Here is a 15,474-nt window from a genome sequence, read left to right as displayed (position 1 = left end):
GAGCCTTGGACCTGTACAGAGATACCATATATGCTCTTGAGAGATCACACTCTTTGAACCATTGAGTGCCTGTGAACATTTTATTGATTTATTTGTCCCACAAATTATAAGCTTCCTTTGAAACTAGTGCACTCAAAGCAGATTACAAAGTAAACTAAAATTAAAACAACCTCCACAGTATGATCTTGCAAATTGCAGTATGACCATACAAATAAAACAAATGGCATAACAGCAGTAATTTAAAATGTAATGATAATAATAATAGACACTAATTAAGTACATAAGAAGTGTCTTGTTGGATCAGACCAAAGGCCTACCAGGCTCAGCAACCTTTTCTCACAGTAGCCAACCAGATGCCTTTAGGAAACCAATCAGGAACACCTGAGTGCAATCTTTTCCTGGCAACTGGTATTTGGAGGGGTAGAACATAGCCAAAATGTCTAGTACCCACCCATAGCCTTATTGTCCATGAATTTGTCTAATTCTTTTTATAAAACCACCCAAATTTTGTGTTGTTATTTATTCCTGTATCTGCCTATGAAAAGGCTGTCATGTTTGAGCATGTTAAGACAGCACTGGGAAAACACATTACTTCTCATTCCCAGCCATTTTGTAATTGGGAACCAGCAGATTGTCTGATTCTTCCTGTCCCCACCCTTGACCCCAAGGTGTTGCAATCCCTTCCTGAATGTGCAGTCTTGTTTGCAGAGTGTTTTATGTAAATGCATCTAAATGAAGTGTGAATAGGATATGCATATCTATCACACAGGTACAATTGCTTAGGATCTGGCCTTTCTGACTCTTTGAAGTTCACATTCAGTGGCAAACTTGAGATTATTATAGCTAATATGTGAAAGCTATGAGGTTTTTACTTGGTGAGCCAGATAAGAAATCCACACATTTCTCTAAAAACATATTTTTAATAGAAAAAGGGTGATCTGTAGGTGGATTTTTGTGATTAGAGTTAAGCATAGGACATTCTTGGGAACAGATAATGGTTTTCACACACATACCCCACACCCCTCAATTTTCTATATGTTGCTCCTGGCAAAACATAGGTGCAAAATAACACACCAACCTTGCATAATGTAGAATAAGATACTTGATCATATCCCAGAATTGTGTCTGTATTTTTGTAAGTCAGCTCACTGATACAGGAAGTTGAAGTTTTTCAAACACAGCTGAGATCATATAGAAGCTAATTGCATTATGCAAAACAGCCTTTGACAATTAATTTTCAGTGGGTGTAAATAGAATCATTTGGAGAACTGCCAAACAGCTAGTGCATGCAAGCCCTTAACGGCAGGCTGAAATAAGTGAAATTTAATTTGTAAGTAAATTCCATTACGCTTAATTGGCTAAACAACTGTCTAAAAAGCTATACACCATTATTCAGTTTGTTTGCATACAAACTGGTATTTACAGGCAATAATGGCAATATCTCACTCTTAAAAAAGGGTTGTATGACGGAAGATTTGGTGTAACATTGGCTTGTCTTCTTATAAGGACGGCTTGCATGCTGGGTGGGTTTATGTTTTGAACGTTATGTTGAACTACCCACAGAGTATCTTTTACAACTTTAGATAAGTAGTGATTCTTTGAAGATGTGGGTGTTGTGGTATAAATGCCCACAAGTTTACACACCCACCCACACACATTTTTTTTATTTCTGTTTTTAATTTTCCTTTCATGTGTCATTTCATGCCCATCTTACTACTTGGGTGGAAGACTAACTAAACAATCCACTATGTTTGCGCAGAAGTAAGTTGCACTGATTTCAGTGAAACTTAGTCCAATGCAAGTGAATATTGTACCGTAGCCTTACTTTTAAATATGGAATCTTAAAAGTGCTTCCTCTTGACTAGAGTCATCCAGAGCTTTAGCTATGAGGTTAAGATACCTCACCATTTCTGTGGTGTGTGTTTGTGTGTAAACTGCATTTAATTTCCTCTGCCCTACCTACTTAAGAAGAGTACATCTAGAATGTATGTAAAATAAGCACAGAGATAAGAAGTGCAATTTGTCATATCTAAATGAATAGAATTTAATTACTTGATGAATTCAGCAATTTTACATTGGAGCCTTCCTTTGAAATTCCTTTGTTCATGTAGCAGAGTGTTAAGACTAAAAACTTCTACTGATTTTTGAATACTCCCATTTCTGATGTCATTTATGCCTATTGATTCTTTTCCATAAGGACTGGCCTTTTTTTACTTATTATGTAGAATGCAGAAGGAGATTTCTAACACATGACATATATCACATTGGAAGATAAGCAGGTGATGTTGTGGCTCTCATTATGATGTCCTGTAATAGTGTTGCCTGACGACATATGGATTTGTTGCAGGTACTGGTTCCTCTGTGTGTGTTTGTTTTGTGGTCTTTTATTGCTGGTAAATAGCTATTTTGGGTTAGTGGGCTGTAAGTGACCTATCACCTACAGCTTGTGAAAAGGAAGTGTCATTGTCCAGGTTAGACTGTAGGTCCTTAATAGTATGTTTGGCTAGTTTTAGCTGGGACCTATAGATGACAGGTGGTCATTTTTTTCTTCTGTACTAGACTGTTCCTAAGTATCAATGTTTCTTTGTTAATCTGTTGGTTTTTACTTAATTAGAAGGTTTTGTAACCTTAAGCTGCATACACACACCATACATTTAAAGCACATGGCTCCCCCCCCCAGCCTGGGAATTGTAGTTTGTTGCAGGTGTTAGAACTTGTAACATCTGTGAGGGGTAAACTACAGTTCCCGGGATTCTTTGAGGAAAGTCATTTGTTTTAAATACATGTTTTATATTCAGCCTTAAGAAATGTACCTTCTGCCTCTGATGAATTAGACTCTGGGCCACAAAATATTAGTCCATAATCAACATGTTAGCCTTTAAGGTGCCATAAGACTCTTGTTGTTCTTGTGAATTCAGTTTCTTAACTGAAGCATAGGATAAATAAATGCTTGACCTGACAAACTGGTTTTAGGAAGCTTATTGAGTGAAAGGCTCTCTTGAGTAATAAAAAGAGCTCTGGAACTGTGGTGACCCAATACTTGATAAATTCCTAATCTAAATTCAATTCGTGTGCCGATAAGGAAACAAATTTCCAAGCTTACATATGCCATTTAAGCAATTTTAGTCAAGCTGCTAACTAGGGATATCTCTGCAATAGCTAAAAGACAGGCCATGGAATCTTACTCTTTAGAGGTTTTCAGAAAAGAACAGGGAAAGAACTTCCTCCCAACTGGCTACTGAAGGTCATAGGCAGAAGTCTTTCCAAGGCACAACAACCCTGTTACCTGGAGGCAACAAGGTGAGAGGATGGGCTATGTGATTAAATCAGTGCTAAGAGTGTCCCTGTCCTCAGGCTCACAATCTAAAAATACACAATACGCAGGAAGGAGGTATATGTATTATTATGGGTATGGTTGCAGGGAGCTGACGTTGCTAGTGGCACAGTTCACACCCAGTGGCTACCTTGCTGATGCAAATTTACTATGCCAAAATCTTTGCTTCAGGTTGCACAGCACCTTTTCTCTATTCAGGAATGGCACTGGTTGCTTAACATAAGGCTGGGTTTCCCTTTGTTGTGGAAAGCTACTCCCTGCTGCCCATTCTGGCTGACCTCCCTCCCTGTGTTAGTGGCTGGGTCCCCCACCAAACTCAAAAACAGAACAGGGCAGTCAGCTATTCATTGACAAGGGGAAGAGGTTGGCCACCCTGAGAAGAGTATGCTGGAGTAGGCGGGTCATGGGCTTCATCCAGCAAGCTGTTGTGGAAGCTTATTGCCCAAAGATGGAACAGAAAGGGGGCATCCTTATGTCTTCCCCCACCCTGTATTTTCATGCAGAAAATTAAATCCTGGTGTTCCTCACACACCTCGAGGCACTGATATAGATAAGCTCCTCAGGCCCTCCTGGCACGTCGCTGTCAGTCACGTCCACAACAGCGACCGTGCCTACTTATTGTCCGCCCAGCCCCTCGCTCGAGGAGAGGAAGTCGCCAGGTGCCTGCGAGGCTGAGGCAGCCGCCTCCTTCCCTCAGCGCTTCGCCGGCCGCCCAGAGAAGTTGGCGGGGTGGGTGGAGCCGGGGTGGAGGCAGCAGCGCCTCGCTCCATTCGCCTCAGTAGTGCCGGCGGGCGCGTCGTTTCTCTTGCGCAGCGGCGGGGCGGGATCTGTGCCTTCGGCGAGCCCTTCACAGCCTCTGTCACGCTCCCGGCTCCCGCTCTGGTTTCCTTCGGCGGCGATGAAGTGAGCTGGAGACTGAAGCTGCTCCGTTTTCGCTCAGCGCTCAGGACCGAGGCGGGATGATCCTCACGCGTAAGTGGCTTCGCCTGGGGGAAGTTCTGGCGGCGAACGAGGCGCCTTCAAACGGAGAGCGGGAGTTTGGGGAGACCGAGGAGCCGCAAGCGCCACGCAGCAGGGAGGGGGTTGTTTCTCGGGAAGGGGCTGCGGGTTTTGCCCGCGGAGGACGAGAGGTTTTCCCAGACTCGAGGAGGATTTTGTGCCTGGGTCGGGTAGTTGCCGAGCTTGGCTTTTCGCTTGGGGTTGGCTGGGTTATTTGAAGGGGTTGAAGTTTGGGGAACGTACAGGTTTGTTTGCGCGCATGTTGAACACAAACGCGACCCCTTTTTTTTGCAGCGGGGCGGGGTAAGATACTAGTTTCAGTAAATATAACGCACATTGACTGCAGAACGTGTTTTAGGAAAGATGTATGCCGTTAATAGTGTTGCGAAATACGAACTCACTCCAGCATGGTGATGCGGCAGAGATTGTGCCTCGCCGTAAAACAAATCCATCGTCTGCGCCCCGTTTTGTCACGTGTGGAAGCTGGCAGAAGCTGGCTAGCTATCTTTCCTGGAGCGAAGCTTTTGAGTGAGTGAGAGCGTTTTCTACTTAAGTGAAAGAATAATAATACTAATCTGCCACTGTTGGGCTTCTAAACAGCCCTAACTCAGCTCTGAAGAATGTAGGTCAGCAGTGGTGGAACATTTAAGGTTAGTTCTCTTCTTTGCAATCCAGACAGTTGGGAAAGGATCCATGGAACTGATTTAAAGCTGAATCTTCACTCTCACACAACTATCTCATAAAACCAACGTGACTCAGGCAATAGGTAGTTGCCTGATATATTATGAGGGATGTTCCCACTCCATAGAGACAGAAGTGATGCTAACAAGTTCCCAGTGAGCACCTTTGATATTAGCAGAATGAAGTGCTGCAACCTGCAATTTTGTACATGGAGGGTGAGACTGAAGAGAAGACCTCCTATTCTAGACCATATATTCTGGTACCCTCTATCTCAGTGGTTCCCAGTTAGGGGTCCAGGGACCCCTGGGAGTCTGCAGAATACACCCAGGGGGTCTGTGGCCCCATCCCTTGCCTCCCCCAACTATTTTTTTGGGTCATTTTTGCATGGTAATATCACAAGTTTTATGGTATGTTTTAGCACTGTGCGTTTTTTAAATATATTGGCCAAAATTGGTTTCAAAATCACACCACAGTAATGATTTTGACCCAGCAATATATCACTCATTGCATGAGGAAGAGCAGGGGCAGCCAATTTCAAGGCACTGACTGCCACCACTCCGTCTCCTTCCCCCACCCATTCAATCCCTGTGGCTGTTCCTTCCCTCATCCCCATGCCTGATCTCCAATTTCAGACATTGGGATATATCAGAATATCATGATGTTTAACTGCTGATATATCATGATGTTGAAAACCAGATATCGATCAGCCCTATGTTTTTTAGCATACCTAAAATCTTTTGCTTATTAGGGGGCAACCCAACATTTTGTTTAAAAAATTGCTTTGCAGAAGTAGCTACCATAGTTGTCAAAATTTTCAAAAGTAGAGGGTCCGTGGCTTGGCTTTTGAAAAATAAGGGGTCCTCAGTAATTAGCAAATTGGGAACCACTGCTGACTTTTTAGTTATGCAGTACTTGCAAAATACTTTTCGATTTTACCTTACTATTCTGATACAGTAGGCACCTTGTGAATTGGAGCTCACCAACACCACTGATGACAATAGTGGATGGGAAAGTGACTTGTACTTAACAGTATGGTCATGTGTATGCCAGATTTAGAGCCATACCTTTTTCTTGACACTTTTGTGGAACAGCAAAAATGCTCATGCATGTGGCTATGCAGGAGGAAACTTACTGCTGCTTCACTCCTCCCGGCCACTGCTGTGTATCCAGAGCTAAGCCATGGTTTGGGTAAGTGAACCTGAGCTTGTGTTTTGCCTCACCCAAACAAACCTCAAGTGATAAACCAAGCACAAACCTTGATTACAACTTATGGTTTGCTATGGCTTCCATGCGACTGGGTCTGAACACAATACTGAGACAAACCGTAACTATCTTATGGGTAGCAACAAGGCCAGGGGAGGAGCAAAGTGGAAGCAATTTTCTCCCTTGCCCCTTCTAAGGACTTGCCCCTTCTAAGTCCTAGTTTGACTTAGCATTAAATTTGAACCAGACCATTCTATGATAGTCTGAGCATAGATTTAAATGAAGAAATTCTTCATTAAGACATGATGTGGCATCCAAAGGATAGTTGGTTGAGGTTCATTCAACTTTATTATGATTTTCATAGAGACATATATGCAATAAAATAAGCTTATCTGTCTGAGCACAGTATGTGAAAACATTTATTTTTGGGAATAGGTGCTTTATTTGAAGTACTAATAAAATTAATAGGCAGCATGTCCTTGCCTTATTGTTAACTCCCCAGCTGCAGAGACAGCCAAGAACAAGAATGATACAACAGAAGGCTGCACAAAGGGTCTTGTCAGAACAGTTGCTGATGGGATAGACTCTGGTTCTATAGGTAATGTGCATTTCAGTGTGTGACATCTGGCTGCTGCAGCTGTCAGGCAGATAGATCCCATGCATATTGACTGGTTCTGGAGCAGATGGAGGGCGTTGGAAGAAGAACAATAGAGTTAAGTTTCCAAGAACAGGAGGAGTAGGAGGCAAAACATTAGTTTAGTTCTGGGGCAGTTTGCTTTTTATTCTTCAGAACTAGCAAACACAATGTTTTGTTTCGTTTTTAATTGTGTTAGGCTTTTCGTTTTGCTGCCACAATGACATTAGTATGCAAAAGCGAACACCTACAAGTATTGGTACAAATAGCAATGGGAGCAAAACTATCTTAATGTATTTTTTTTCAAAGCTGGGAATCTTATTCCAATGGTAAAACATAGGATTTTAGTGCCAGTTCTATATAAAATGTTTAGATTATTGAAATGTGGTGTTGTACATGCAGCTACCTGTAAAACTCTATGGAAGGTTCAGTTAGTCCAAAATAGGGCTGCAAGGTTGTTAACTGGGATTGGACTTCTACCTTTGGTTATTGCTTTTAGCCAGGTTACTTCCCATATGTTCCTTCCTGGACCTTGAGGTGATTATTAGTAACCTTCTCCCAAGTGTCACTGCCAAGTGAGGTCCCGTAAGTGACTATGAGTCAGAAGGGCCTTCTCTGTGACCACCCTGGTTGCGAAATGCTTATCCCCAATGAGGCTTCTCTGAGGCCCGCTTTGTATTTATTTTGGCACTAGGCAAAAACATTTATTTCCCAAGCTTTTAATGGGTAGTTTAGGACCTTTTTAAAGTTTTGAGGTCATGACTGTCTAATTTGCCATGATCTGTGGTGTGTTTGTATTTTTATTGTAATTGTATTTTAATTTAGCTAGATCTAGACTTTGAATGGAAAGGCTTGTGATCTAGTAGAAGAAGCCTGCTGATGGAATGGAGAGTGAAACAACATTTGTTTACTCCCCACCCCCTTTACAGCCCTTATGCCCCACTAAAAATATGCTCTGTAGGGGTTGGGGGATTCTATGCAATAGCATGAGAGGTGGCACTGGGGGTTATAGGAGGAAGTGGGATTCAATGAAAATACTCCCATCCCTGTTTTCTCCTGGCAGGAGCATCCTGAGCAGAACTCCACCAGGTGATGCTGCTACCAGTGCCCACAAACTTTGGAGCCAAACCCTTTTGCTTACATATTGTGTTAACAGTTTTTATGCACACCAGACACAGAGGAGCATAGAAATACCACAAGCAAATTCTATACTTTGGATTGGAATTAACATTCAGTTGAGATGCCAGTATCATTTTCATGTAAATGCAATAATCAAGACGTAAAGCAACAAAGAACAGTAGAAGAGAAACATTCTGCTTTTGGGATATGTATGGGCATTTTGAAATCTTAATATGGAACTAAATGTTTGAGATTTACTCAGCTCTTTCAGGTCTCCACTACCCCACGACATGGGAAGCTGGAAATGGTGGTTGTGCATCAGATATGATTGTTGTTAAATTCAAACATAGTTTATGCATATAATTGGTTCTCATTTGCATCTAAGCTTAAAAACTGTGTATAAGATATAAAGCTGAAAGAGGTGGCCAGGTGATGAACTTAAATCAGATGTCAGTATAATGGCATTTCCTTCTCTAACCACCACAGATAGTTAAAAATGAATTACTTAGTATATATGTTTACTGTCAACTAGACATTTTTATATTCTGTAGCTTTAAACAAGGGTCTTTTAGAAGTAAGTACCAGTTTAGATTGTTAAAATGAAATACTTGGAATATTAGTTTTTATTTTTTTATTTTTAAAAAAGTTTTCAATAATAAAGCATTGTAACAAAGCACAAATATCAAAAGTGACCAATGCTCAAATATGTTAGACAATGGTAAAGGACAGGCATTATTCCTACTTGCATTTCTATAAAATAAAGTTTGATTTTCATTCTTCTGGCTGCTACGTGATTACTTTCTGCTTGTGTGTTTAATGTATTTTCACAGTAATCATAATGATGCATGCAATTAGAAGTGGATATGCTATTGAAATAACTGGATTGGAAGCATGCTAGATTATGTTAATAAGTTTTGCATTAGTTTGCTTCATACCTAAGGGGAAGCTGGTTTAATTTTCTTCAGTGATAGTTGTAAATGTTGCTTAAGGAAGATTTGGTATCTTTGCCTCAGCACAGAAGAAAATTAATAGCACATTCTTCCTGTTTTCTCAAGCACAGACTGATCTGACCTGGTAGCATCCTTTTTAAAGTATTTGTCCTGTATAGCACTCAGAATGAAAAATTAACCAGAATTCATAACACATGTTTGTATGATTTCTCAAAAGGATCTAGCAGTGATAGTTTTATTAAGGAAGAACAATTCATTTTGAACTTCTGCTTGTTCTTTAATCTTTGAGTAATGAGGCCTGCAGGAAGTGGAAACATTCAACTGTTCAAATGTTTAGAAAGCCAGGAAATGTGTTACATACAAAGAGTAGGGGGTCATGTCAGAGCTGGCTCTGGAATCTTGCACTGTATGCCAGTGGTTCCATAAAATATATTTAAAGCCCTGTCATCTTTTTTTCCTTTAGCAAATGCCACTCAATGGAAACTAGAAAATAAAAAGACTGATACTGGAGCATTCTTTGAAAAGGCAGCCCTGGAATGAGATACACAAAAGAAGTTGCCCAATTTGAATCTGTCTCCTGCTAAACAAGCTTCTTTTAAGTAGCTTTTCACAAAAAACAAACAAACCTAGGGCTTGCCACATATTTTTTCTCTGTTGGTGGCATGTATGGGAAATATGACAGTCAACGTGTCAATTTTTTTATGAAAACAGACTTTGCTGACTGGCTGATTTAGGGTGTTCATGCCAAGTGAAATATCCCTGGTTCTTTATAAATTTCAGTATGTGTGGCATAGTGGTGCTCCATGTGGCTAGTCTCAAGCCTTCAGCCGCATGTTGATGTCCTGGAAGCGCAAAATTTTGAGCAGGGAAGCTTGTTCATTGAATACTTGGTACTCAGCTAGTCCCACGTAAAGCTCTTGCTTCTACATTCCACACATCTAAGGCTCCTGCCTTAGACTTAAAATCATTTTTGTAAAGAAAAGTTGTTCTCCATAATATTGTTTTGGAATTGCATATACCAATAAAAGTTGGTTAATCATCAATGTGAAACTAGGACATTATTATTATTATTATTATTATTATTATTATTATTATTACTGAAAATTTGTTTGATAAGAAACAAAGCAAAACTTGTGAGACTCTGGAAATATTTTTTGATACTCTTTTCTCTAAGCTGATAACTTAATGATGACTATTTTGAGGAAAGGTACACTATAAATTAATAATAATGCATTCCATCAGGAAAGCTTTGCCAGCTGGTGTGTGTGTGTGTAGGGATCCTTTTCAGTCAGCAGTCAGAAGGCCTTGGGTGGACATATGAGGGCTGTAACATGAACTGGACTAGAGGAGAGAACAGCCTGCGGCCTTCCTTAACAAGAGACACAGTAACTTGCAATATTGGTTCACTTTGGAGACTGATGGCTTATGCTCTTCCAGAAGTATATTAAATATGTTTACATTTTTAAGGCATCTGGTGAATGTTCTGTAGTTCTGCAAAGTTGTGTTTTTCCTTTTTCCTGTGGGAATGTTATACTGTTAGCCACAGGATTTTTATTAATTGCCACAAAATAAGTCATTAGTTTTTAGTTCCTGACATCTGTTTTTGTGAACTAGATGCCAGGTGTTATAGATAGTGAGCTGTAAAACAAATAGTAAAATACTTTAGGAAATAGGTGGGCCATATGGAGCATGGTTGTTTCCTCAAAGCACCACAGAACACCTTCCAAGCCACCAGAGCGCCTAGTTGTACACTCTAAAGCAACAAGCATTTCTCGGCACACTGGAGGCATTAGCCTCATTAGCCTTGTTTTCAAACCATCATCATTTCTCAAATGCAGAAAGTGTGCCTCACAAATAATTTCTCAGTGTTTAGACAAAAGTATTGTTCTGACTATACAAAAGATGCATCTGAGCAGGAAAATCACTAGGGGCACTGAGTAAGTAAAGCTATTATACTCAATGCCACCAGCTTAGACGCAACTGCATGTCAAAAGCATCTGTTGTATGCTTGGATACTCAGAATGAGATATGTGTATGAAGAGTACGCCGATCAGAAGGTCGGCGGTTCGAATCCCCGTGACGGGGTGAGCTCCCGTTGCTCGGTCCCTGCTCCTGCCAACCTAGCAGTTCGAAAGCACGTCAAAGTGCAAGTAGATAAATAGGTATCACTCTGGCGGGAAGGTAAACGGCGTTTCCGTGAGCTGCTCTGGTTCTCCAGAAGTGGCTTAGTCATGGTGGCCACATGACCCGGAAGCTGTACACCGGCTTCCTCGGCCAATAAAGCGAGATGAGCGCCGCAGCCCCAGAGTCAGTCACGACTGGACCTAATGGTCAGGGGTCCCTTTACCTAACTATTAAGAGTACAGGCAACCCCTGGTTTAGGCGAGTCCAAATGATGTATGCCAAACCCAGAAGTACCCCCAAAAGGTCATAAAAACGGCATGAAAAGGGGCAGAGTAGACTCATGCACTCTGCCGACGCACCTGGGGATCTGGAACACAAAACGAGGATTGCCTGTAATATATTAAAAGGTAGGGAGGAAAGAAAACGGGTTGCTTTAAAGATAGTAGCATAGCTTAACAATGGTTTGTTGTTGTTTTTGCTCAGTATTGGAAAACAAAACTTAATTTGTGTTCTTTTTTGTTTTGTTTTTAATTGCAGAAATTGAGGCCAAAGAAGCCTGTGATTGGCTGAAAGCTGCTGGCTTCCCCCAATATGCTCAGATGTTTGAAGGTACTACTTCACCCATGGCGTTCTGAGATGCAGAATAATTGAAAAGTATTGGCAACATGTTCCTTCCCTTTATAAACAGACCCTCTTGTGGTCCAATATGCAGTCAGTTATAGGGAAATATCTAACCAATTCATGGCTGACAAGGCCATCAGTGGCTACTAGCCATGGTGGCTGTGTTCTACCCTCCATTGTCAGAGGCATTATGCCTTTGAATACCAGCTGCTGGGAATTGCAAGTGGGCTAAGGGCTGCTGTGCTCATGTCCAACTTGCAGGCTTCCCACAAGCAAACTGGTTGGCTTCTGAGAGAAGAAGATGCTGGGCCATTGGCTTGATCCAGCAGGCTTGTCTTATGCAAGCTTATTCAAGTTTATTTGTGTGCAGTGGGCAATTGGAACATAAAACATTTTATTATCTGCTAATTATGCTGTTTTAAATGTGCATTTTACATTTGACTTTCTTCTGTAATGTTTGCTTCTGGACTGTTTTATTTGATTTTTTAATGTAGGTTGATTTTTTAATGTAGGTTGTGAGATTTTTTAAAAACAAAATATAAAATGATCTAGAAATGAACTTAGTGATAGACTCTTGACAATGTTATGAGTCTGTTTTGCATTATCTGCTTGTTCCTATCTCTGAGTAGACAATGGAGATAGAGATTGAGCATCTAATAATCAGTGGCTATGTTTGTAGGTAACGCTAAGCATAATCACAGATTAGCATGAATGCTGGGGAGGAGATTGCACCTACTTTGCACCTCTCTGGTCACTTTAGCTCAGTGATGACTTAGCATGTTGTCTGAATCCAGGCATGTGGTTAAGCTCTCTCCTTAACTGCAAGCTGCAGCTGAGGTTGCTTCTTGTCTTAACATCCATGTCTAGCTGAAAGGACAAGGTAGGCACAAAGTGTGTGCAAGGTCCTCTCTGGGAGCTAGTGCATTTCTGCTGTCTTGGTAAGCCATAGTTTGCTAGGCCAGTGTTTATTTCCTTCATAGAAGATTTTGAACCTTTTTTGGTTAAAAATGAATCCTATCAGCTGGCAAGCTGATGGTGTGTTCATTTATAAATCTATGCTTTCTTCCTTGCAGAGATTGAGACCATTTTGAGTCTGGCAGCTGTCACTATAAAAAACCACTGCTTGGGGAGTTTGTTTGTTGTTGTTGTTTTGTATTTTCATTAGAGATTTTCTTGATTTACAGAAGTGGGGGGTTTGTTTTCGAGCTGATTTAAGAACTTGTGAAATTAATCCCCCTCTCAAAAAAATAATCATTTACCATTGTGAACTCTGTTTTGCAGATATGCAGTTTCCTATTGACATCAAAACTGTCAGAAAAGATCATGAGTTTTTAGACCAAGATGCAATAGAATCCCTATACAGGTAAACTTTGCTCTGAATTAAATAGATGTGTATTTAGATTGACAACCTGAGGCTTTAACTAAGTCAGTGGCTGTATCTTACTAGTTTCCTGTTTGGCTGTCTGAAGACAGGCACATTACTATATAATTATTAGAATATTTGTAAGTAGTAAGAACTGCTATATGGCTGTACAAGTCTTCGAAGGGCTTTTTCTTTTGAAAGCTAGGACAATTCCACACATACAGTGTTGCTGTCATGCTGTTGATTGCCTCCAAATCAACCTGGGTTTGCTCATGCATTATCCTCTAGACTGCCTTGGAATAGTCTTGTAACTTGTATGAACTGAAATAACAATTATTATTATTAATTTTATATACTACCTTTCATCTGAGGATCACAAGGCAGTTTACCATATAAAAACACAAAAATGCATAACATAGTAACAAATAGAAACAATAGCCCTCCACAGTGTAAAAGGCCATAGATGGTTTAATTAGCTTGGGGAAAGAAGAATGGTTTTGTTTTGTGACTAAAGATACTTCTGTTTTTGGATTGTTGGCTTTCTGAGAAAGTTAGTAGGTTATTTTAGAACGCTATTTTATATGTTATATTGCAATGGACCAACACTGACTCCACCTCACATCCCTTATCTACTGACTTCCTTTATTTTACCTACACTAAGGAAGATCCCTCTCCCCCTGAATTCTAACTTTTCAGGGTTCCTAATGTTTAGGAATAATCTGACCCAAACTACAGTGAATAAAAGTAGCAACATTTGAAAAATTATGAACCCTAGAATTATTCTCAGAAAGAGCTTTGGTAAGATGCTGCAGGCACAAAAGTGATGCTGACATTTTGCCAAAGCAGCTGTAGTAATATAGGTGCACTTTATAATTTATTTTTCTTTTTTTAAGGCAACAGTAGCTTTGCTAAATATATGACTCTTACCCACTCCAGGGGAGTACCGGAGTAATTGCTTAATTGCAAACAAATTGCACAACAATCTTTTTAGAAGCTGCTTAATTTCTCAACAGATCGCTTAAAGGCTTCATGTAACCCACACTAACACAATTTGGGCCTCCCTTTTAAATAGCTTCTCAAGATAAAAAGAACAAGTCTCTCTTCATAGAGTCAGGTCTGAACTGGCAAATTTTTATTCATTGATCTATTGTTGAGGCTTTTATCAACTTGTGCAAAAGTGGAAAGATAAGAAGGTGCCAGATGTTTGTAATTGGATTGCAAGAATTTGAGATTTATGAGTTACAGAAAAATCAAACTTTCTTGGAAATGACACGAACCCCTGTATTTTTATTTTTTGGGCTTCCGTTTATTCACTGCATAGAACAAAAGCACATCAGGAAATTTATATTATACCAGGCAATATGTATATATTAATAGTTTGCTTATATGTGCTACCTTGAATAAATGATGTTACCCACATTAACTTTTTTAGCCATTACTTGCTGAAAGAGGGACTTGTTAACCATTCTTTAACATTTTCTACTTGCATCTCAAGAAGGTTCTCGTGCACTTTTATCACTGTTGACATTTTGACCATTTTTGTGTTACCGAGGCATGATTTTGTACCTGTTTCCATTTGTATGTGTTTAAGAGCATTAATAGGGAATTGTAGGGTTTTATCCAATATTAGTTGTACTCAATGTAGACCTACTAAAATCAGTGGTCTTAAGTATATTAGATCCATTGATTTCAGTGGGTCTACTCTGAGTATGGATTAGCTTCCCACATTATGAGCCAACTATTATTAGTGGAATACTGGAGCAAAACGAAGATGGCTTAATGAAATTACATGTTAATTTCCTTTAAGAACTTTAGTGGATTGGGAGCCATTTAGTACAAGAACCATTTAGTACAAGATTATAAGTAACCTCAGGTTAAACGTCTTAATGTGTCGCCCCCCCCCTTCCAGGCGTTTGAATACACTGAACAAGTGCACAGCAATGAAGGTGGAAATAAGTCGGCAAAGAAAGAGGGTACGTTTCCAAATTATGCAATTGTTTTTATAAAAGAAACTCCTCAATATAAATTCAAAGGTGTTGACATAGAAGACTATAAACCACAGAGAGATTTAATATTTTTACAATTTCTGTTTAATAATCAGCAAGCACCAGTTATTTATGACTGGGAACTGTTTGTGAGTTTTGTTGTGCTGAAGCTCTTCCTCAGTTACAATTATGTTTGAACCATTCTCAATTCTCACCAGGAAGCCATGCCAATGGAATAATGTGAGAACCCAACCCTAAAGCTGAGCTCTGAATTGCCCACTTTGATTTTAGAGTTTTAGTAAGATAACTAGAAGCAGATGCAAAGTAAAAAAAAAAAGCAAAACAACTCACCTAAGCTAGCATTAAGCAGAAATAGTTCTCAAGTGGTTTAAAAATCACTTTAGATTGAACCATTGCAGCACTAAAATGTTGAGCATAAGTGCAGCTGATTGACCAAAGCA

At 40.0% G+C, this 15,474-nt stretch overlaps 1 protein-coding gene across 4 annotated transcripts in view; it reads left to right on the top strand.

Annotated features, from left to right (window-relative positions):
• LOC128407747 (rho GTPase-activating protein 7-like) overlaps window positions 1–15,474 on the top strand; it is an 89,588-nt gene that overhangs the window by 58,121 nt on the left and 15,993 nt on the right. For 3 of the 4 annotated variants that reach the window (XM_053376511.1, XM_053376508.1, XM_053376509.1), the window contains exons 2-4: window positions 11,582–11,653; window positions 12,947–13,028; window positions 14,938–15,001. In XM_053376511.1, coding sequence (XP_053232486.1) covers window positions 11,644–11,653; window positions 12,947–13,028; window positions 14,938–15,001 — 156 coding nt within the window. In that variant the 5' untranslated portion in view covers window positions 11,582–11,643. Of the gene's footprint in view, window positions 1–3,844; window positions 4,307–11,581; window positions 11,654–12,946; window positions 13,029–14,937; window positions 15,002–15,474 lie in introns of those variants that run through there. The other variant, XM_053376510.1, reaches the window with a different exon arrangement.

This window comes from Podarcis raffonei, chromosome 2 (assembly GCF_027172205.1).
Source record: "Podarcis raffonei isolate rPodRaf1 chromosome 2, rPodRaf1.pri, whole genome shotgun sequence".
Lineage (NCBI taxonomy): Eukaryota > Metazoa > Chordata > Lepidosauria > Squamata > Lacertidae > Podarcis > Podarcis raffonei.
This window is presented reverse-complemented; position numbering and strand designations above follow the sequence as displayed.